At 58.0% G+C, this 19,347-nt stretch overlaps 3 protein-coding genes across 5 annotated transcripts in view; 1 reads left to right on the forward strand and 2 right to left on the reverse strand.

The window, feature by feature from the left end:
* ZBTB46 (zinc finger and BTB domain containing 46) overlaps nucleotides 1-9,775 on the forward strand; it is a 48,858-nt gene extending 39,083 nt beyond the window's left edge. For all 3 annotated transcript variants that reach the window (XM_052650918.1, XM_052650920.1, XM_052650919.1), the window contains 2 exons: nucleotides 6,952-7,127; nucleotides 9,061-9,775. In XM_052650918.1, the coding sequence (XP_052506878.1) occupies nucleotides 6,952-7,127; nucleotides 9,061-9,432 (548 nt within the window). In that variant the 3' untranslated portion in view covers nucleotides 9,433-9,775. The remainder of the gene's footprint in view (nucleotides 1-6,951; nucleotides 7,128-9,060) is intronic.
* A 2,660-nt stretch (nucleotides 9,776-12,435) lies between these two features.
* On the reverse strand, nucleotides 12,436-15,849 carry SLC2A4RG (SLC2A4 regulator). The gene is made up of 7 exons (XM_052650996.1): nucleotides 15,739-15,849; nucleotides 15,308-15,432; nucleotides 14,250-14,359; nucleotides 13,648-13,811; nucleotides 13,476-13,576; nucleotides 12,964-13,380; nucleotides 12,436-12,875 (listed from the first exon to the last, which is right to left on the reverse strand). The coding sequence occupies exons 1-7, from the start codon at nucleotides 15,847-15,849 to the stop codon at nucleotides 12,764-12,766; spliced, it is 1,140 nt and encodes a 379-aa protein (XP_052506956.1). The 3' UTR covers nucleotides 12,436-12,763.
* Nucleotides 15,850-16,735: 886 nt separating this feature from the next.
* On the reverse strand, nucleotides 16,736-19,199 carry LIME1 (Lck interacting transmembrane adaptor 1). Its single transcript, XM_052650437.1, has 8 exons — nucleotides 19,137-19,199; nucleotides 18,901-18,983; nucleotides 17,960-18,057; nucleotides 17,721-17,803; nucleotides 17,546-17,633; nucleotides 17,284-17,462; nucleotides 17,113-17,220; nucleotides 16,736-17,014 (listed from the first exon to the last, which is right to left on the reverse strand). The coding sequence occupies exons 1-8, from the start codon at nucleotides 19,197-19,199 to the stop codon at nucleotides 16,736-16,738; spliced, it is 981 nt and encodes a 326-aa protein (XP_052506397.1).
* Between the last annotated feature and the right edge of the window lie 148 nt (nucleotides 19,200-19,347).

The raw sequence follows: 19,347 nt of genomic DNA on the forward strand, positions 1-19,347 counted from the left end.
AGCATAAAAGGACAAATAGAACATACGTAGCAAGATGCAGAGAGCACCCAGATATACCAATAGTCCTGTTATTACCAACATATTGAACACTATGGGAAAAAGAAAGGATTATCAGCCTGCTTTTCAAAGAAAATCTGTTGTTTGTAGAAAACATGTGTTATAGATAAGAACGCAGAAAGATTTAAAGCAAAGAATTTAAAGAAGGCTGAGCACCGAAGAATTGATGCTTTCAAATTGTGATGCTGGATGAGACTCCTGAGGGTCCCTTGGACTGCAAGGAGATCAAACCAGTCAATCCTAAAGGAAATTAGTCTGAATATTCATTGGAAGAACTGATACTGAAGCTGAAGCTCCAATACGTAGGCCATCTGATGTGAAGAGCTGATTCATTGGAAAAGACCCTGATGCTGGAAAAGACTGAGGGCAGGAGGAGAAGAGGGAGACAGGATGAGGTGGTTGAATGGCATCACCAACTCAATGGACATAAGTTTGAGCAAACTCCAGGAGATAGAGAGGACAGAGGAGCCTAGCTTGCTGCAGTCCCTGGCATCGCAGAGTGGAACACAACTGAGTGACTGAACGACAACAAAAAGATAAAAAAGAGAAACCAAGGAAACACCAGCCTAAAAAGGCTCATCGGTATCAGACAAAGTGAAATGTGGAAGGGTGTTGCTCCAGAGGCCGCTACACAGGACAAGAGAGTCAGTTCAGAGGGAAATGCGAATACTGGATGCACAGGTTGGGGTTTTAGATATATGGAGTGAAAGCTGACAGCATTGAAAGAAGGAAGAAAGAAGTCCACAGTTAGAGTTAGGGATTTTTAACAGATTTCCTCGGTTATTGATAGATCAGCAGACAGAATATCAGCAAGGATGGAGAAGATTTGAACACAATTTTCAAACATTAACCTGGAATAAACCCACTGAGTCACAAGATGCTGCTCTTTTCCTGTATGTTGGACTCAGCTTGCTATTTTGTTCAGGAGTTTTGTATTTTTGTTCAGAGAAGTATTGGCTTGTAACAACATGGTCAACCAAGTCATACATCACACCAAACAAGTGCATAAACTTTCCAAGTGCACAGGAAACATTTACAAATAGACCAAGCAGGAATGTAACGGAGATCTAAGCAAATGTTAAACAGTGAACTCATACAGAGTGTGTGCTCTAATCTCAGTGAAGTTAAATTTTAAAAATCAGCAACAGAAAGATATTAGAGTAAGTCACAATGGAAATTACAAAATATTTTGAACTGAATGATAATGAAAATATGACACATCGAAACTTGTAAGTTACATCTAAAGTCCTATTTAAGGGAAATTTATAGCTCTTGCACTTATTATAAAAGAAAGTAAGTTTAATTTGAGAAGTCAAGAAGGGAGAAAAGAATAGCAAATTAAACCCACAGAAAGCAGGGGGAGTGAAACAGAGAGCAGATGTCAATGAAATAAAAAGCAGATGGACAACAGAAAAATGAACAAAGCCAAACACCGATACATTGAAAGATTAGTAAAACAAACTCCTATCACAGTGATCAGTAAGAAGAGAGGAGAGGAAAGCTGATTGTCAATAATAGGTATAAAAAAATCATTACTAAGATACTATAGATGTTAGAATGATAATAAGGGAACATCATGAACAATTTTGTGCTAATACATTTGACAAGTTGGAGGAAATGGGCAAATTTTCTGAAAAAAAAAAAAAAAAAAAAAAAAAAACAACACAGTATATCAAACGGAGCATTTTAGGATACCCCAGGGCTGTCAGTGGGTGGAGGGAGCAGGCTTAGACTGGCTGCTCTGAACCGAGTCGGCAATGCTGGGACACAGGGCCAACCCTGGAGGGGCTGGAGGGGAACATGGAGGGGACCATGACCCAGAGGTGAGAGCTGGTAGAAGAGAACCGGGTGGCTCTGGGGTGGTCGGTATGGAAGCTGTGCTCACGGGCAGGTTATTTACCTTCTCTTGAAATCCCTCCCTCACGAGGAGGGCAGCCCCGGCCAAGTCACAGGGCCCCAGATGCTGCAGAATACAGAAACTGGGGGAGGGATTAACACAGACAGTGGAGATCAGAAGAGGAGAGAGCAGATGCCCAGCCTGGCAGCAGCCAAGAGGGCTAGGCAAGGAGGCTGTGGACGAGGGTCTGAGCAGACTGTGATGGTGAAGCTGAGGTGGGTGGAGTTCTCAATATGTGGTACTGGGCACTTCCCTGGTGGTCCAGTGGTTAAGACTCTGCACTTCCAATGCAGGGGGCATGAGTTCGATATCTGAAATGGTTCTGGAATGTTCCCTGGTCAGTGAGTTACCGCAAGTCTGATTCTCTGCAGAGCTGGGTGGAGACCTGGCTTCCTCTAACACTGCTTCACTGAGAGGTACTCTTGTAGATACATTTCTGCAAAACTGTAGCCCCGTGTTATTGAACTTCATACTTTCGATAATCTGGTGCCAAATTCTGACCTCGCTTCCCCATTTTCAAGCTTGCCATTCGTCTTGTCCACTTAATTCCAGGCAAAAGGGCTCTGTTTTCAGGGTGGATTGGTAGATAGAGTGTCTGTTTCTATTTGATGCTATCTGTGTTTTTTCATTTATTTCAATTACTTTTTCACTGTTTGCATTTTTAAGACTTTATTGATATTTATGAGAATCGAACTCCATGATGTATAAAGGTGTTCTAAGATATATAGACTGTAAACCACAAGTTATGGAAGTGTTAGTGTCTTTCCCGTACAAAGTTATTTTAATTACAGCAGTCAATGAAAATTTTTCTCAGCACTGTTCATGAAAGCAGTGGGTTGCATGGTGCCCCCAACAAAGACACATGCATGTCCTAATTCCTGGGATCTGTGAATGTGACCCTATTTGGGAAAAGGTCTTCAAGACCTAATTAAGGATCTTAAGATAAGCTCTCCGTGGAATATCCAGTTGGTCCTAAATCCAGTGACCAGTGTCCTTATAAGAGACAGATGAGACAGATACAGAGGAGCTGCTACAAGAAGATGGAGGCAGAGATGGGAGGGAGGTGCTGCAAGCCCAGGGAACTCCTGGAACCCCAGAAGCTGGAAGAGGTAGGAAGGACCCTTCCCTGAAGCCTTGGGAAGGAGTGCAGCCCAGCGACACATTGACCTCAGGCGTCTGTCCTCCAAGATAGAGACAACAGGTGTCTGATGCTTTAAGATGCCCAAATTGTTGACATTTATATTATCAGGAAACTAATAGGTTCGGAGAAGGCAATGGCAACCCACTCCGGTACTCTTGCCTGGAAAATCCCATGGATGGAGGAGCCTGGTGGGCTGCAGTCCATGGGGTCGCTAAGAGTCGGACACGACTGAAGCGTATTAGCGGCAATAGGTTAAGAAAACACAAAATGCATCATCGTGGGTAGGTTCAGTGTGCCTGGGGATGGGGGTCACACTTGCGTTTGTGCAGCTAAATTGTTTTTCTAGGGGAAAAATACAGCACTTGTGTACAGAGATTAGTATTTTTTCTAACATGTAGGTCTGGATTGTTAAATGCAAGCCAGAATAAATAACTGAAGTTTTAATTTTTATGTTTATAGAAGCAGAATAGAAAGTCTAAAATAACTCAGAAAGGTTATTTGAAATAAACCAACCTGAAAGCTGTCTCCTCAAACTCCTTTTCCATCTCAGAGCAGGTAGCACACTTGCTGTGTTCCGTGCGTTGTGAAAACTGGGTTGGTGCTGGGGGAATAGCCCGGAGGCCTGTGTGGGTGGCTGTGTTGCTACTGCCTCATCGAGGGGCAGATTAGGCTGGGCCTGGTGCTCAGATGGGAAAAGAGACATGGAGTGGGAGGTTTTCCTCCTTGGGAGCTGCCAGGTGTGGCCTGTCCAGATGTGCCAAGCTGGGTGCCCTCCCCTCTGTCCTGTCTTGGACCCTCACCTGGACCCACCTGTCCAATGGCCCTCCGTGAGGGGCTGGAGCCCTGCTCAAGAAGGGCTGCTTCCTCAAGGGTCCAAGAGCTGCCGAATGCTCTGGTTGTGCCTGCGTCTGAGACTCAGGCCTACAGCTTTGCAGGGAGCAGTACTGCTAACAGTGGTAACCACGGTCTGTGTCCCACTTACAGAGAGTAGCCTTGGCCCTGTGAGCCAGTATAGACCATGGCCTTGGCCCCTGGTGCACGCAGGGCCTGACAGCCGGCGCGGCCGCTTCTTAGGATTTCTCTCCAGGGGCAAAGGTTCTCTAGTAGGCATCTTATTGAGGCACTGTTTGCAAGGGTAAAAAAAATAGAAACAACTTCCATGTTTGTTGAATAAACAGTGATGTAGCCACACACTTAAGAACCTACAGTTAAGAATCATACCGTGAAAATGTAGTTCACAGATATTATTGTGGCCTCTTGTGTGAAGGGACAGTGAATGGTGACTGTTCACGCCCCTCACTGCCTGGTCTCACCTACTTCCCTCCCGGTGCCGTCCCACCCACCCTGGCTCCCAGCCAGACGCATGTCGGAAGTTTCTAGATGTGAGAAAATGGCTTACTTCTTAGCATGGGCTTGGATGCTGAGAGAGGCCTGGTGGCCATGCCCAGGTTTGGTGGGGACGTGGAGCCCCTCTGCGTGTACAGACATGGGCAGGCGGCAGGCCCAGGGGTGGCATGGATTCTGAGCTGTGATGACGTCCACACAGCCCATCTTGGGGCTGTGATGGCCTCCCCTGGTGAAGCTGTCGGCCTGTGTGTGGACAGGGGTCATCCTGGGCAGTGTGTCCCTGGTGTCTGACTCCATGGGGTGCGGGAGATGACAGAGGGAGAGTGCGGGTCCATGAGGTCAGCCAGGCTCCCGGCAGGCCCTGTGGACAGTCTCACCGACCATGTTCTGGGAAATAAAGGGATCTGGCCGCTTGATTATTTAGATGCCCTTTAAGATGTCTCAGGAGAAAACCTATGGCTTGATTTTTGTTATTGTTCAGTTGCTCAGTCGTGTCCGACTCTTTGCAACCCCATGGACTGCAGCACACCAGGCTTCCCTGTGCTTCACCATCTCCCAGAGCTTGTTCAAACTCACGTCCATTGAATCGGCAATGCCATCCAACCATCTCATTCTCTGTCGTCCTCTTCTCCTCCTGCCTTCAACCTTTCCCTGCTACTGCTGCTAAGTCACTTTAGTCGTGTCCGACTCTGTGCTACCCCATAGATGGCAGCCTACCAGGCTCCCCTGTCCCTGGGATTCTCCAGGCAAGAACACTGGAGTGGGTTGCCATTTCCTTCTCCAGTGCATGAAAGTGAAAAGTGAAAGTGAAGGCGCTCAGTCGTGTCAACTCTGTGCGACCCCATAGACGGCAGCCCACCAGGCTCCCCCGTGCATGGGATTTTCTAGGCAAGAGTACTGGAGTGGGGTGCCATTGCCTTCTCCAACCTTTCCCAGCATCAGGGTCTTTTCCGGTGAGTTGGCTCTTCACATCAGGTGGCCAAAGTATTGGAGCTTCAGCTTCAGCATCAGTCCTTCTAATGAGTATTCAGGATTGATTTCCTTCAGGATTGACTGGTTTGGTCTCCTTGCTGTCCAAGGAACTCTCAAGAGTCTTCTCCAACACTACAGTTTGAAAGCATCAGTTCTTCTGTGCTCGGCCTTCTTTATGGTCCATCTCTCACATCCATACATGACTACTTGAAAAACCATAGCTTTGACTATACAGACCTTTGTCAGCAAAGTAACAGTTTGTTTAAGAAGCAAAATAAAATGTCCTGCTCCCTGTTGCCTGCTGTGTTTCAGGGCCAGAGGTGCAAAGTGAATACCCACTTCCCTATGCTCATGGAGACATAGGCATGTCCAGGGCCTCTGGACTTGGTGTTGCCATACTGCACTATCCCCTGGGCGTCATTTCTGTGGTGATTCACCTGGGGCTGGGGCCTGAGAAGCAGAATGGATGGGTGGCTTGGGGCAGCCCTCATGGAGATGGCAGCAAGGGCTCTGATCCGTGTGATGTGCTAGGTGGCCTGGGGTTGGGGAAACTGGGCTGGACAGAGCCGTCTGGTCACATGTCCAGCAGCCTGGCAGGCTCTCTTGGGCGAGAGAGGCCAGCTTCAGTCACGGTAGTTTCCCCAGCTTCTCCTCGCCCTGCTAGCTGTGTCATGCTGTGGCCACTGGTTTCTTGTCTGCTTCCCTCTGGTGCCTCTAGGGGCAGCCATGACCATGACTGGGCCCTGCTGGGTGCAGGTATTTGGCAGGGTCTGACAAGGGGTCCTGCTGCTGCTGGTATTCGTTCCACCTGCCTGCCTTTGGCCTGATGGTCAGGACCCTCGGTCTGTCCCTGGGTGCTGGTGCTGGGGTGCAGTGGGCGAGTGTTGTGGGTGGCCTGAGGGCCAGGGGGCTGATTCCAGACGCCTGATACTGATGTCCATCCTGGGCTCCCCTCCTGGGAGGAAGTGCCACCAAGCACTTGGGAGGGCCTCCCAGCAAGCCTGGTGAGCTCGCATGATCAACCCAGGAGCCATGGGTCTGGGTACAGGGTGCCCCTTGGCTCAGGGAGGTGACTGTGGTGTCTGCGACTGCCCAGCACAGGGGGTGTCACTCAGGATGAGCTGCCCTAGTGCCCGGTGGGCCTCACACAGCGGGACTATCCCCCATGAGCTGCCCAGAAAGTGGCCCCAGCCTGGGGCCCACAGTGTCACTCCCTGAGGCGTGGGGAGGGGCAGTGGGGCCGGCTGGTCACTGCGTGTCGGGGGCTGGAGGCCTCTCACTAGGCTGCGTCCACCAGGCAGCACCCATATACCCTGTTTCGGCCATGTGGAGGTGTGGACCGTGTGGAAATGAGCCTGTTGATGCCGCGCGTGTGGACTCGTGTGTTTCAGGGCTGATGTAGGAGGTACTGGCTGATCTGAGAAGCGCACTTTCTCAGAGCATGGGCACAGCCCGCTCTGGCCCGGGCCCAGGCCTGGCGGGTGGGCTGGGCGGGGCTTGGGGCTGACGGCAGCCGTCTGTCTTGTCTGTCTTGCAGTGAACGAGTTCACGGTCATCAGGAAGAAGTTCCGCTGCCCCTACTGCAGCTTCTCGGCCATGCACCAGTGCATCCTCAAGCGGCACATGCGCTCACACACTGGCGAGCGGCCCTACCCCTGCGAGATCTGCGGGAAGAAGTTCACTAGGCGGGAGCACATGAAGCGGCACACGCTGGTGAGCGGCGCTGGGGGCGGGGCCACGCCAGGGAGGCATGGGGTCATCACGGGGTCAGTGTGGGGTCAGCAGGGGTCGGTCCAGGACACGCTTTGTCCAGGCAGGATGGGGATGTGGGGTGTCAGGGTGCCAAGGGAAGCCCTGAAGTGGGGTCCACTCTGCGGTGGGAAAGACCAGGACAGCAGGGACCCCCACATCCCTCCTGACCGGCTCTGCCCCCAGCCTCAGATGCAGAAGGCAGATGGGCACATCGCCCCGGCCCCACCCCTCAGGTTTCCCCTGAGACCGCCTGTGCTCTAGCCCGGCTTCTGCAGGCGCCTCCTTCCCTGCCAGGACCCTGCCCCCGCCCAGGGCTCCTGCCACGCAGCCACTTCCTCCATGCCCCTCCCACTCCCGCCCTGCAGTCGCCATGCGACTCTACGGCCCCTGGAAGGTCTAGCGGTCTGGCTGGTAGCTCAGGAGCAGGTGCTGTGTGGATGTATTTGCTTGGCCAGGAAGTGATAGAGAAGGTCATGCTTGAAACCGCGAGGCAGAGTCACCAAAAAGCAGGCGAGGAACCCTTGGGTGTGTGAGAAAACAGGGAGGTCAGGCGGCTGGGGGCAGGGGGGAGGAGAGAACGTTGGGTGGTGTGAGTGAAGGCACCTCAGGGCTGCATGGGCTGGCCAGCAGAGCAAGCCCCCAGGAGGCATAAAGGGGCCACATCTCTGCGGTGAGGGGCCCTGGTGCATCCTGGCACAGGGCTGACCATCCAGGGAGGCCAAGGTGAGATCTCAGGCATGACGAAGTAAGCCAAGTGAGGGAGTGAGTCCAAGCCCACCGCCATAGCACCCGCATCCTTCCTTGCCCATCCATGCATCCATTCAGACAAGTGCCTGGCCATCTGGTGCTGGTGGACAGGCTCCCACAACTCCCCAGGAGCTGCCCCCACTGCCCAACCCTGTTGTGACCAGACTGAAGTCTTAGCTCTCTGGTTGGGAGAGGGTTGCATAAATCCTGGATTTAAAATGTAGCAAATGATAAGAAGCAGGAAGAGCCCCTGGACCTAATGATCTGAGGCTCTGTGCTGAAATCAGATTCTGTGAGGAGGCCCAGTTCCTCCTGACATCCATCTCAGGCCGCATCCGGCCTCCCGCCTGCCCAGGCTAGCTGGCAGCAGTCCTCGGTCCTCGTGGTTGAGGTTTAGTGTAAGGGCACAGCAGGGCAGATCTTCAAGGTGGTCTGGGGGACCCCTGAGCTGAGAAGTCCAGGGCACTCGGCCAGGCACATGAACTGGTCCCTCCATAGGCCTGTCGGTCGGAGAATTCAGAAAGGCTTCACTGTTCCCCTCGGAGCCCCCAGCCCTGCCTGCCCTGTGGGTCGGCACCCAGCCCAGCTCTGGGCTATCCTGACGGCTTCCCAGAAGTCAGGTGGTCGAGTCACCCCTGGTCACTGCTGTCCCGAGACTTCCATCAACCATACCCCCATGCCCCAGCCACTGGGGGCCACCAGAGTCCCATCTGTCCCCTTGTGGGGCAAAAGCTGGGGTGTGGCGGAGGTGACTCCTTTGCCATTTTTGTTGGAAGGTGTGGGGAGCAGCACGACCTCCAGTGAGATCTGAGCCTGGGGCCAGTCCTGCTGGGGGACATGACCAGCCTGGTGCCCAGCACACCTCTGAATGAGAACAAGTTTTGGTGACACCTGCAACTCTGTATGTCCTGGCTTTGTGCCTCAACCCCTGGCCAGGGTTAGGGGTGTGAGCAGCCTAGAGGATTGAGCCTCCACCCCCCACCCAGACCTTACCCTCTGGGCCCCCCAGTCATCCTGTCTCCCCCTGCACTGACTGCCAGCCCCCCACAACTGACCACCATCCCCCCTCACTGACCTCTGTCCTCCCACACTGATTGTCATCCCCCGGCACTGACTGGCCCCCACACTGACAGCCGTGCCCCCGCAGGTGCACAGCAAGGACAAGAAGTACGTGTGCAAGCTGTGCAGCCGTGTGTTCATGTCGGCCGCCAGCGTGGGCATCAAGCATGGCTCGCGGCGCCATGGCGTGTGTGCCGACTGCGCAGGTGGCGGCAGGGCCGGCTCCCTGGATGGTGGCGGTGCAGAGGGCTCCCCCGAGCTGTTCGCGGGTGACGGGCCATACCTGGAGGACCCCGAGGACCCACGCGGTGAGGGCGAGGAGGAGCTGGGCGAGGACGAGGATGACGTGGGCCTAGCCCCCGAGGACACGCTGCTGGGGGACAAGGAGGATGACGACTCGCCACGGGGGCCCCACAGCCCCACCGGGGGCGTGGACAAGGACTTTGCCTGGATTTCCTAGGCCAGGCGAGCAATGGGCTGCGGCCGCCCTCACCTGTGTGTGCCCCAGGTCCCTTCCCCTGCTGCCCCCAACCCCTTGTGGACAGCAACCTGGGGCTCTGAGGCGGCCACCGCCCCAGCTAGCGGGCTGGGGACACACACAGGGTGGAGGCGCAGAGTGGGTTGGAGCCTTGAGAGAGCCCGCAGCATCTCCCCCAGCTGGGGCACGTGGCAGGCCTCAGGGGAGCCCAGGAGGCCGGCGGCCAGGAAGGGGCAGTGCTGGCCAGGGCCTCCTCTGTGGCCCTGAGGCCCGGGTCTGGGGGCTGTTAGAGAGTTCCATCGAGCCCGGGCATCCAGGGCTGAGTACCCACCCCCCGCCCCGCCCCTTGTCAGCAGCAGAGGGACTGCTGGCGGCTTGAGGGCTGTGCCTGCAATGGCAGCCTGTGGGATCCAGGTTGGGCGTCCACAAAGGCCTGCGGCCCTCCCACCTCTGGGCTTTGGTGCTCAACACACAGCAGCTGCCGACCTCGGCCAGGGCGCCCAGGTGCTATCTCCCCACGGAGGCAGCCGGGTGGGCAGGCCCAGGTGCTCCCACTGCAGGCGCCTCCTCTTTCTCCGTGTGCACTTCTCTGAGGGCCGGGCTGGCCTGCCCCTCAGCCCCGCCGTCCTGCTGCGCCTAGGCCACTCCTGCTGACCCTCCCGGGCGGCTTGCCTTCCTTGCTGCTAACGCCGGAGGGTGTCCCTGACGCCCATGCTGCTCACGCCGCCCGCGGGGGCCACCCCACTCCCCAGGTGCTCTGGGCCCCAGTTCCGTGAGTCGCTAAGGGAACTGAGGCCGGCACGTGAAATGGTTTTGTTCGGCATTATCTTCAGAGTTGTCTTTCCTTTGGCTTCTTCCCGAGACTCACTGTCTTGTAAATGAACTCATCCACCCTTCTCTCTCTTTTCTGAGGGCCCGGGGTCCGTGAGGACGCTGCCTGCTGCCCGTCCTCATCAGGCTGCCGGTCCAGCGCCAGCCTGTCTTCCTTAAGGCTCATGACACATGCATTCTGTCCCCTGCACCTGCCTCTCTTGGGAGCCCCCGCGGGACGCCGAGTCAGGGCCCTGAGGTGCTGAGCTGGGGCTGGGGGAGAGCTGGACTGCGTTTTCTCTCTTCCCTTAGCCTGCATCGAATGGCTTCCCTGTGTTCCTGCCGGGTTCCCGCTCCTCTTTCTAGATGGAGAAAGGCAAATTCCACCAACCCCTCCCAGGTGGCTGCTGTAGGGGTGGCGGGGGCAGTCAGGGCTGGCTGCAGGCACCTGGATGGTGCTGTCTTTGAATCCCTGCCCAGGGGAGAAGTCACAGCTTCATGTTTTGCTTTGTTTTAAACACCATCAGCCATGTTTTTCTCAGAAGAGGACTGTGCTCCCATCCTCAGCTGTCGGCATCCTTGAGGGAAGGGCTGGCCGACGGGGGCAGGTGCCCAGGGTGAGGGGGCTCCAGGGCCCGCGCCCCCTTCTGCCTTTCATAGTGGGGCCTGTCTGAGCCACTCAGCGGGGTTCCCCATTGTGTACCTTTCCCCCACTTTCTAACCCCTTTTATAAACAAGACTTACTTTCTTATCAGATGCATTTGGAAACCAGACCTTTGCTACCAAGCATCTCTGGGTTTTGTACAGGGCCACCTCTGCGCCACTCTCAGGGCCTGCCCACTCCCGCTCTGGACCACCCTGGCTGACCCCTCCAGGGCCCTCGGTGCCACAGGGGCGTCTTCTCCCTCAAAACGATACTTCACTGGGAAATTCACCTCCCGCCCCTAAGCCCCCGTGTTAATTCTCGTATGAGCTGGATTTCAGAGATGGAGGCAAACATGAAGGGAAAGACATGTAATGATTTTTTTTTTTTTAATCGTGGTCTTTTTTTCTTTTTCCAAAGCAATGTTTAAACTAATAAATATTTTTTTATGAAGTGGAAAGCGTGTAGATCACATCTCACATTTTTGTACCTTCCCATGTATGCGTCTGTGTTCGGCGTCTGCATCACCAACGTGGAAGGTGGGCCATCAGGCGGCTCGTTCTTTGGGGTAGGGGAGGGGAGGGGAACTAAGATTTTGTATCAAGCTCTGGATCCTGACGGGGTTGTATGTTTGGACCCTGGGTTTGGGAATAGTCACAACACTGCCAGGACTGGATAGGGACCTCGATTGAAAGGACACAGCTACTGCTTCCAACTTTGCACATCTTCCTTTTTAGAAAAGAGAACTCTTGAGAAAATGCAAAAACTGGAACTTTTTGCAATATTATATGAAAGATAATCTTATTTTCGCTCATTCTGTGACATGTGCAACTCTTAAGAAAGCCATACTTAATGGTGTTTTTATTTTTAGATCCTATATTGTGTTTTGTACCCAGCCCTTTTTAGAACTTGTAGTGAGGGCGCTGTGTGTGTGCTTTTCTTAAATATTTATTTTTTCAACATGCTTTCAACCTGTCAACAAAAACAAAACAGACAAAAAAGGGCAGTGTTTGAAGATTGTTGATTTTTTTTCTGGGGATAATCTATATTATATCAACTTTATATTAACGACTATAAACCTGTGTTTGTATTGGAAATGTGTTTCACATTTGTGGGGGGTCTTTTGTAATCCGTCGGTGGAACATCAGGGCTGTTGCCTGTTTCCCTGGAGCCATCGATGCCAACAACACCTCCTCCCTAGTGGTCTTGAGATTCCTTACCTGCTGGGTGTGCTCTGGGACCCCTGTGGGTCTCATCTCTGTGACGGGATTAGTTAGATATTCTTGCAAAGCGATCACTTTCAATAAATTGGGAAATTGCTGCTTGAGCCATCGCCTTGTGTGTGTTACAGACAGCATCCCCTCCTTCGGCCTTGCCCTGGGTAGAGGTAGCCAGAGGACACCCCCCCGCCCCCACAGCCCTTTGTGGCCTGGCTACTGGCCTCCTCTCTGCCCATCTGCTACCCCTGCCTGTGGCAGGGTCCCAGTGCCATGTCCCTTCCCTCCCAGGAGACAGACACAGCTTTTGGAAAAGTCCCGAGTCTTTAATTTTACTCCTCGCCTGGCTCAGCCCAGGCGTGAGACACCTGAGCAAACACGGCAGACGCGCGCCTGGGCCCTCAGTCAGGTGAAGTGCGGGCGGGGCGCCCCTCCCTGACACCCCTCAAAGTGCATCGAGGACGCCCTGTGTGGCCCTATCACACTCCTGACGAGGCCATGGCCGACTGGGGGCTGAGGGGACAGCGGTGAGGTTTGGCTTTAGTGCAAAAGGCCAAAGGCTGGTTTCTTCAGAGGCACTTCTGAGTGGTGGGGACCTCCCCTCTTAAAAAGACCCTGCAGCTCGGAGAGGCCCTGGGCAGGCTCAGTCCAGGAAACGCTGGCAGGCCTTCTTCCAGCGGCAGGCCGTGCACCACAGGTCCCGGTGGTCCATGCCATACACTTTCCGGCACTTCTTGGCATCACCCCGGGGCTTCCTGGGGGAACACACAGATACATGGGGTGCTATCGGGGCTGGGCCCCTCCCTGCCTGGCGCCCACCCTGGCCCCTCTACACACACGTACCTTGGGTTGGCACTGGGTTTGGCTGGCAGGGCTGGCACACAGGCCCTGACAGGGGTGGTCTGTGGCTCCAGGCGGACGGGTGCCAGGCAGCCCTGAGAGGAGGCACTGCTATGGCCTCGTGCTCCTTGGGAGCCGCCCGTGACCTCACCCACCTGGTGGGCATGGTCACTGGGGCACACCTGGGAGGGGGATGTGGTGCTCAGCACCGGGGGTAGGGGCAGGGCAGGCAGGCGCAGAAGGCTGGGCAAGGCTAGGGGCTCCGGTGGCTCCAAGCGGGGAAAGGCGGGTGGCACCAAGGCCGTGGGGGACCCTGGGGTCAGGCCAGACAGCCCATCGGTCAGCGAGTCCATGCCACTATCCAGCTCTGTGTAGTAGAAGTCCTCCTCGCCATCACTCTGCTCCAGTTCAGCCTGCCTCCTGCAGGGTCGGGGGAGCAACGGGGTATGGAGGTGGGGTTGAAGCAGAAGCCTGCCTGGCACCCCTGCCCCTCCCCCTTCCAGCCCCCGCCGCACCCCAGGTGCACCAGGCGGATGTGTCTCTGCATCCCCGACGCGGAGCTCAGCACCTTCCCGCAGCGCTTCCACAGGCACTGGAACAGCCCCTGCAGCGAGCTCTGGGCAACAGGGGGCGGTCAGGCTGGGTGCCCCCCACGTCTACCCCACCCCAAGGGCCACACCGGCTCACCTTCCTCTTCCTCAGCGTGGACTCCCCGAACAGGAAGTGGGCTGCCTCAGGGGGCAGTGGCGGTGACGGTGTAGACGGAGAGGACTGATCACTGGCAGGGTCCCAGCTCCTGCCACTGCCCGGTGGCTGCACCAGGGCCTCCCTCCAGGGCTCCAGGCACGGTTCTGTGGACACACATGGGCTCCCGTGTCAGGATTTTGGGGCCTGGGCTATGCTGCAGGTGCTGTTGCCTACAAGTCCCTGAATGCAGAGCCTATGCCTGTTCACCTGTCCCCAGGTGAGCTTGAGGACAAAGAACCTCTTGAGGCAGCAGTGGCAGGGAGAAGGTAGCCAATACCGCCTGGTGACAGGGCTTTCCAGCACAGAGAAGGAAACGTGGAAGAGTCTGGGGTGGGGAGATGCCTGGCCTGCCGGGTGGAGGCAGACAGGTCCCAGGGCTGCAGGGAGGGGCAATGGGTGTCTTGATGTCCATTTCAGGACTCAGGAGATGCACTTGGAAGATGGTATTCCAGCTGGAGTCTGCCTGCCCCACCAGGCTTGACAGCTCGTAGGATCCTGAGCCCCACAACCATCCCCAGCCCAAGACAGGTCTCTCAGCTCACCTGTGCTGAAGGTCACACCTGGGGCCCCCAGCAGGAGGGGGCTGGTGGACAGGCTTGTGAGGGCTGTGGCAGCCATGACCTCGTCCAGTCGGGCTTTTCCTGGGGGGGTTCTGGAGGAGATGGGGGTAGGGGGCGAGTGGGGCCCAAGAAGTACTCCAGGCCTGCCCCCTGGCCCAACACACGTGCAGGCCTGGGCACGTGTGTGCACCCGGCTCCCTCACTCCAGGAGCCGGCTGGGCAAGATGCCCAGCCCCACCCCCAGCTAGAGTTGCTAAGTTCCAAATCCCCGGGAACCACCAGGAACAGGCTTGGGCTGGGGTCTTCCTCCCAAAGCCTGACTTCTCTGCAGCCTGGCCTTTGTTCTACTGTGGCTTCTTCAGACCCTGGTGCTGGACAGGGGTCTGAGGCCCCAGACCGGTGCCGCCAGGCCCGGTGAGGCCTGGCCAGGCCCAGCCCTCCCCCCAATCACACATTAACCAGGGTTGTGCAACAGCAGCTGTGGGCCTAGAGCCAGGCCTGGGAGGGCGGGAGCAGCCAGCAGCCAGCAGAAGCCAGCAGCCAGCAGCAGCCAAGGGAGACTGGGCTGTAAGAACAAGCGGGTCCTGAGGCCCCAGGGGGCCAGGCCAGAGCAGGCCCTTGCCTCCACGGCCAGACCAGGCTATCAGGCATCGGGGAGGGCTTCTCTGCGGACAGGGATGGGGAGATGGTCATTTGGGCCCAGGATTCCTGGACAGTCAATTCCACGCTGTTCTCACTGTCTCTTCTGCACAGACAGGGACATGCACCCCTCCACAGTCTGCGTTTTGAATCCCAGGGGTTTGGGGAGGGGGTGAAGAAAGCATGCTAATACATTGGTCATTTCTAATCAACTCCTCCAGGACAGGGGAGCCAGGAGGTGGTGACAGAAACCCAGTTCAGGACGCTGACCTGCCCTCCATTGAGGCCCCCCTGCGGGGGTGAGGTCGAGAAGGCTCCTACCTGCGCCCATCCACTACCCCTGCACACAGGCGCACGTGTGCACACGGCCCTACTGGCCTGGCAATCGGGCCCTGTCTCACCTATGCGCTGGCACTGGGATGTGAGCTGACAGCGTCGGGGGCCCGGCCGCCCCCGCCCCTGGGGCTCCGAGGTCCGCGGCTCGCGGCTCCGGCTCCTGGGGCAGCGCGAACTCAACAGCAGGGCCCTGCGGACGCGGCCGGCTCAGAGCGGGGAGCGGCCAGGTCCCCACCCCCACCGCCACCGCCACCGCCACCGCCACCCAAATCCACTGGTGCCCGCCCCCAAACCGGCTGCGGCCGGTGTGGCCCCGCCCCGGCCCCGCCTCCGGCCGTCGCGGCGGGAAGCACTCCGGGCGCCAGCCCAGCCCCGCGGACCCACGGACACGCGCGGCGACGCGCCGCCCCCGCCCGCCCCACCCCGGGGCCCAAAGTTCGTGCAGCCCGACGCCATCTTCGCAGCGGGAACTTTGTCGGCGCCCCACGCCCGGTACCTGCGGCGGCGCGGGTACCGACACGGGCGCGGTCGCGGGGTCCCGGCCGGCGGTGCGGAGTGGGGGACGCCCGCAGCCCGAGCCAGACGCCGGAGGGCGCTCGGCCTCCATGGCCGGCCGGCCGGACACCGAGGCTGCAGCGGCTAGGGCGGACGCTCGGGACGCGGCCCCGGGCCGGGCCGGGCCGGGCTGGCCGGGGCGCCGACCCCCGCCCTGGATCGGCCGCCGCCCGCGCCGCGCCGCCCGGAGGCTGCCGACCGGCCCCGCCCCCTCCCCGCGGCCCAAGGTCCCGCCCCCACCCCGAGCCCATTGGCCCGCCCTGCAGTCACGCCCAGCCCCAGGCCGGCTGCTCCCGCGCTGGCTGCCTCCCGCGCCGGTCTAGGAGGGGTCCGGGCTAGCACCGCCCGCCCGCCGGGCTCCCGCCCCCGCGTCCGTGCGCCCGGGTCCCAGGGCTGGCCGGCTTCCTCGAGGGGAGCCTCTGCTCGTCTCTTTGGCGGGCCTCCCTGGAGCAGGTTATTCTTTAACGTACGACTGCCCACCTCCCCCTTCCCTTATGTAACTCCAGGGACTGTGGCGGAGCCTTCCCTGGCGATCAGCGGCCACCGTGCGGCCCAGCTCACTTCTCCGAGGAACTCTTCAGCCTGAGGACCGCCCCCCAGGGCTTGGTCCCCTTCCCACTAGCCCGACCAGAGGCAGCCCCAGCTGACCTGGCCCAAGTACCTGGCACGCCCAGCGGAACCAACCCCCACCCCCAAGGCTCTCAGGGTGAGGAAGAGCAGGCTGACGTATAGGGATCTGGGGCTTTATTGAGACCCTGCCCTGCAGAGGACATGGCAGCCAGAATCCGGGGGACCCCACATGCTGGCAGCGCTGCTGTCTGGAATTTGTGTTGTCAGTTGCGTGTGGGGGAAAGGAGGGTTCGCAGCCCACTCTGGAGGAAGGATCATCTGTAATTGGGTGTTCAGGGTAGGGAGGCGATGAAGACCCCTCCCCAGGCTTAGACAGGAAGCAAAGTGTCTCTGTGCTCTGCACACGTCCTTTCCTGATAGGAGCTGGAGCTCGGATATTCCAGAGGTGCTCCCATCTCCTGGATGCTCTCATACACGTTTTCCAGGAGGCTCTTGTCCATAGCCAGGCCCCCAAGAGGGAGGACCTCGTAGGCTGGGTCACTCCCCAGAGCCAAAATTGCTCCCCCACCTTTGGGGTCTGGCTGGTCTGTGGCAGGTCCTGGGTCCCTCCTTTTAGGTTTGTTGACCCTGGAATACAGGATGTCCACCTGGAGAAAGGAAGCCAGCCCAGGGAGGAGTCAGTGCCATCCACTCAGTGAAGGATCTGCCCAGTCCCACCCACCCTATCTGACATCCTTTGGGTTACCTGAGTGGGTGGGGTTGCCTCGACCTTCCCCTGCCCCAGGCCTTGGGGGCCCTGATCTGTTCCCCTGAACTTCTGGACACAAGCATACTCAGCTACCACAGGTCTGGCCTCAGGCCCAGGCCTGGCATAGCTGCTGGTCAGCCGTGCCCCTGCCCACACCCCAGAGCTAACTGCCAGCCTGGCCCTGGGGATTGTTGCCAGCCCCACGTTGGAATAGGTGGCCTCTGGGCCAGTGGAGGGCACAGCCAGGGGCAGCTCCTGGTGTGAGAAGGGTGCCGGGGGCCTGGTCATGCCTCTGGATGCCTCCAGCCACTGTGGACATAGGAGATCCATGCTGGCAGGCCGTGGGGCTGTGGGTGGAGAGAGGGTAGAGGTTACTAGGGGTCTGGGGATGCCTGCCCACCTCCAGGCCCCAGCCCTCCCACCAGCTCACCTCTGCTACAGGGCCGGCTGCGGTGCAGTTCATGCAGCCTGGTGTCTGACTTGCTGAGGGAGCAGTGGTGGGGTCGTCTTAGCAGTGACTGGGGGCAAGGAAGGCTGGTCAGCCTCCAGATGGCCCCACCCTGGCCCCAGGAACAGTCTGGCCCCAGGGACACTCTGGCACTCACCACTTCTGCTGGCATTGCACTGCCCTGCAGCCTGGACAGCTGCCTCCGTGCCTGCTTCCTGGGTGCCAGAGGATCATCAGCCCAGGGAGGCAGAGACATGGGTCAGAGATGTCAGCCTCCAGTCCAAGGCCCATCAGGAAGTATGTGTACAGAGCCATGCTGGGCCTGCCTGAGTCCCGCCCCCTCTGGCTGGAGAGCTGAGCCAGGCCCCACCCAGGCCAGGCAGAGATGGACATACCTGTTGCAGGCTGTGCACAACACCCACAGCCAGAGGAGCAGCGTGAGGCACCCTAGGACCCAGAGAGCAGGAGGGACTGAGGACCCCTGTAGCCTCATCCTGTGAAGATGTGGACGAGCCTGCAATCTGAAGACTGGTGCTGGAGGCTGAGGGACTGGGAACCCACCTGATAGCCCCACTTCTGTGTCTCATGCTGCCAGGAGGTCCCTTTCCCGCTGTGCGCTGACTCAGCACACAGGAAACCCCTGTCTCCGTAGCTCCTCCCTCCTACGGAGGCCGAGGGGGCATGCCTTGGCGCCCACCTTCCCATCTCTGCCTGGGGGGTGCTGGTGTGAGGTGTGCTCTGCCTGGCCCCCACAAGGACCTGAGCTGGCAAGGATGACCCAACTGATGGCTAAGCATGGGGCCTGACCAAGGCCCTGCTGTGGTCACAGGCTGAACCTGAGACCCAAGTCACACCCCAGGAAGGCAAGCCAGAGGCCACAGACTCACCTACAGCCACGTCCTGCCCAGGAATGGCTCCTATCCAGATGGTGCCTCCTGGCCGTCAACTAGACTGGCCCCCCAGGGGCTGGGAAGCTGGGGGGTCAAGCAGGCTGGAGGGGCTACTCTGAACATGGACTCCCCTTCTCCCCTGGGCTCGCCACCCCTCCCCTCCCACTGCCGCTGCCATTGGATGTCCACTTCCTGGAGTCTTGGCAGAGCTGCTCGGGGGCAGAGCGGAGCAAGTGTCCAGTCGCACAGAGCTATGGGGTGGGGAGTCTCTGGAGGTGAGGGCCAGTCCGCCCAGGCCCAGCAAGTCGGCTTTCCTCAACAGAGGGCCCAAGTCCCAATGCCCTGACCTAGTAGGGCCCAGTCCTCCCAGACTCCAGCGGTCAGCTGTCCTAGGAAGGCACTAAGGAGCTTGGGGCCCTGGCAGGCCGGAAGCGAGTGGGCACTCACCGAGGCCAGGACATGGTGTGGGTCCTCCGTCTGGAGGCCAGAGTAGCACTCACCGAGACCGGAGTGTAGTGCAGCTCCACCGTCTGGGGTGGCAGGCAGCTTGGGCACCTTGAAGCACAGTGCCTTTGTCGCCTGCAGCCCAGCTCCCCACTTCACTTCCTGTGTGCCTCATCTCATCTCCCCGCCACGGCAGCCACCCCCACCTGCTGTGGCCCCGCCTGGGGTCTAGACGGTACTTGGTGGTACGAGTTGGCACTGCCTCCACCCATGAAGTGGCAGGTGCGCGGGTGAGGAGACATGCACAACACCCCCAGCTCGCTGGGTCCTCCTGCCCCCTTAACAGTGCTATCCCAGGCCCGGCATGGCCAAGGTCTCCTCCCACCACTGCAGCACCAGCTCCACTCATTTGTGGGTGTCAGGCACTATCGGGGGGGGGGGCATCTGAGG

This window comes from Budorcas taxicolor, chromosome 13, assembly GCF_023091745.1.
Source record: "Budorcas taxicolor isolate Tak-1 chromosome 13, Takin1.1, whole genome shotgun sequence".
NCBI lineage: Eukaryota > Metazoa > Chordata > Mammalia > Artiodactyla > Bovidae > Budorcas > Budorcas taxicolor.

What these genes read in the sequence shown, in the direction of transcription:
- LIME1 (XM_052650437.1), bottom strand. Translation starts at nt 19,199, where the DNA reads ATGTCTCCTCACCCGCGCACCTGCCACTTCATGGGTGGAGGCAGTGCC. An exon ending in GTGCCAACTCGTACCACCAA is followed by an intron (nt 18,984 to 19,136) that starts GTACCGTCTAGA and finishes CTGCCACCCCAG; the next exon opens with ACGGTGGAGCTGCACTACAC. An exon ending in AGGCAACCCCACCCACTCAG is followed by an intron (nt 17,015 to 17,112) that starts GTAACCCAAAGG and finishes TCCTTTCTCCAG; the next exon opens with GTGGACATCCTGTATTCCAG.
- SLC2A4RG (XM_052650996.1), bottom strand. Translation starts at nt 15,849, where the DNA reads ATGGAGGCCGAGCGCCCTCCGGCGTCTGGCTCGGGCTGCGGGCGTCCC. An exon ending in AGGTGTGACCTTCAGCACAG is followed by an intron (nt 13,812 to 14,249) that starts GTGAGCTGAGAG and finishes GTGTGTCCACAG; the next exon opens with AACCGTGCCTGGAGCCCTGG. An exon ending in CCACGCTGAGGAAGAGGAAG is followed by an intron (nt 13,577 to 13,647) that starts GTGAGCCGGTGT and finishes CCTGTTGCCCAG; the next exon opens with AGCTCGCTGCAGGGGCTGTT.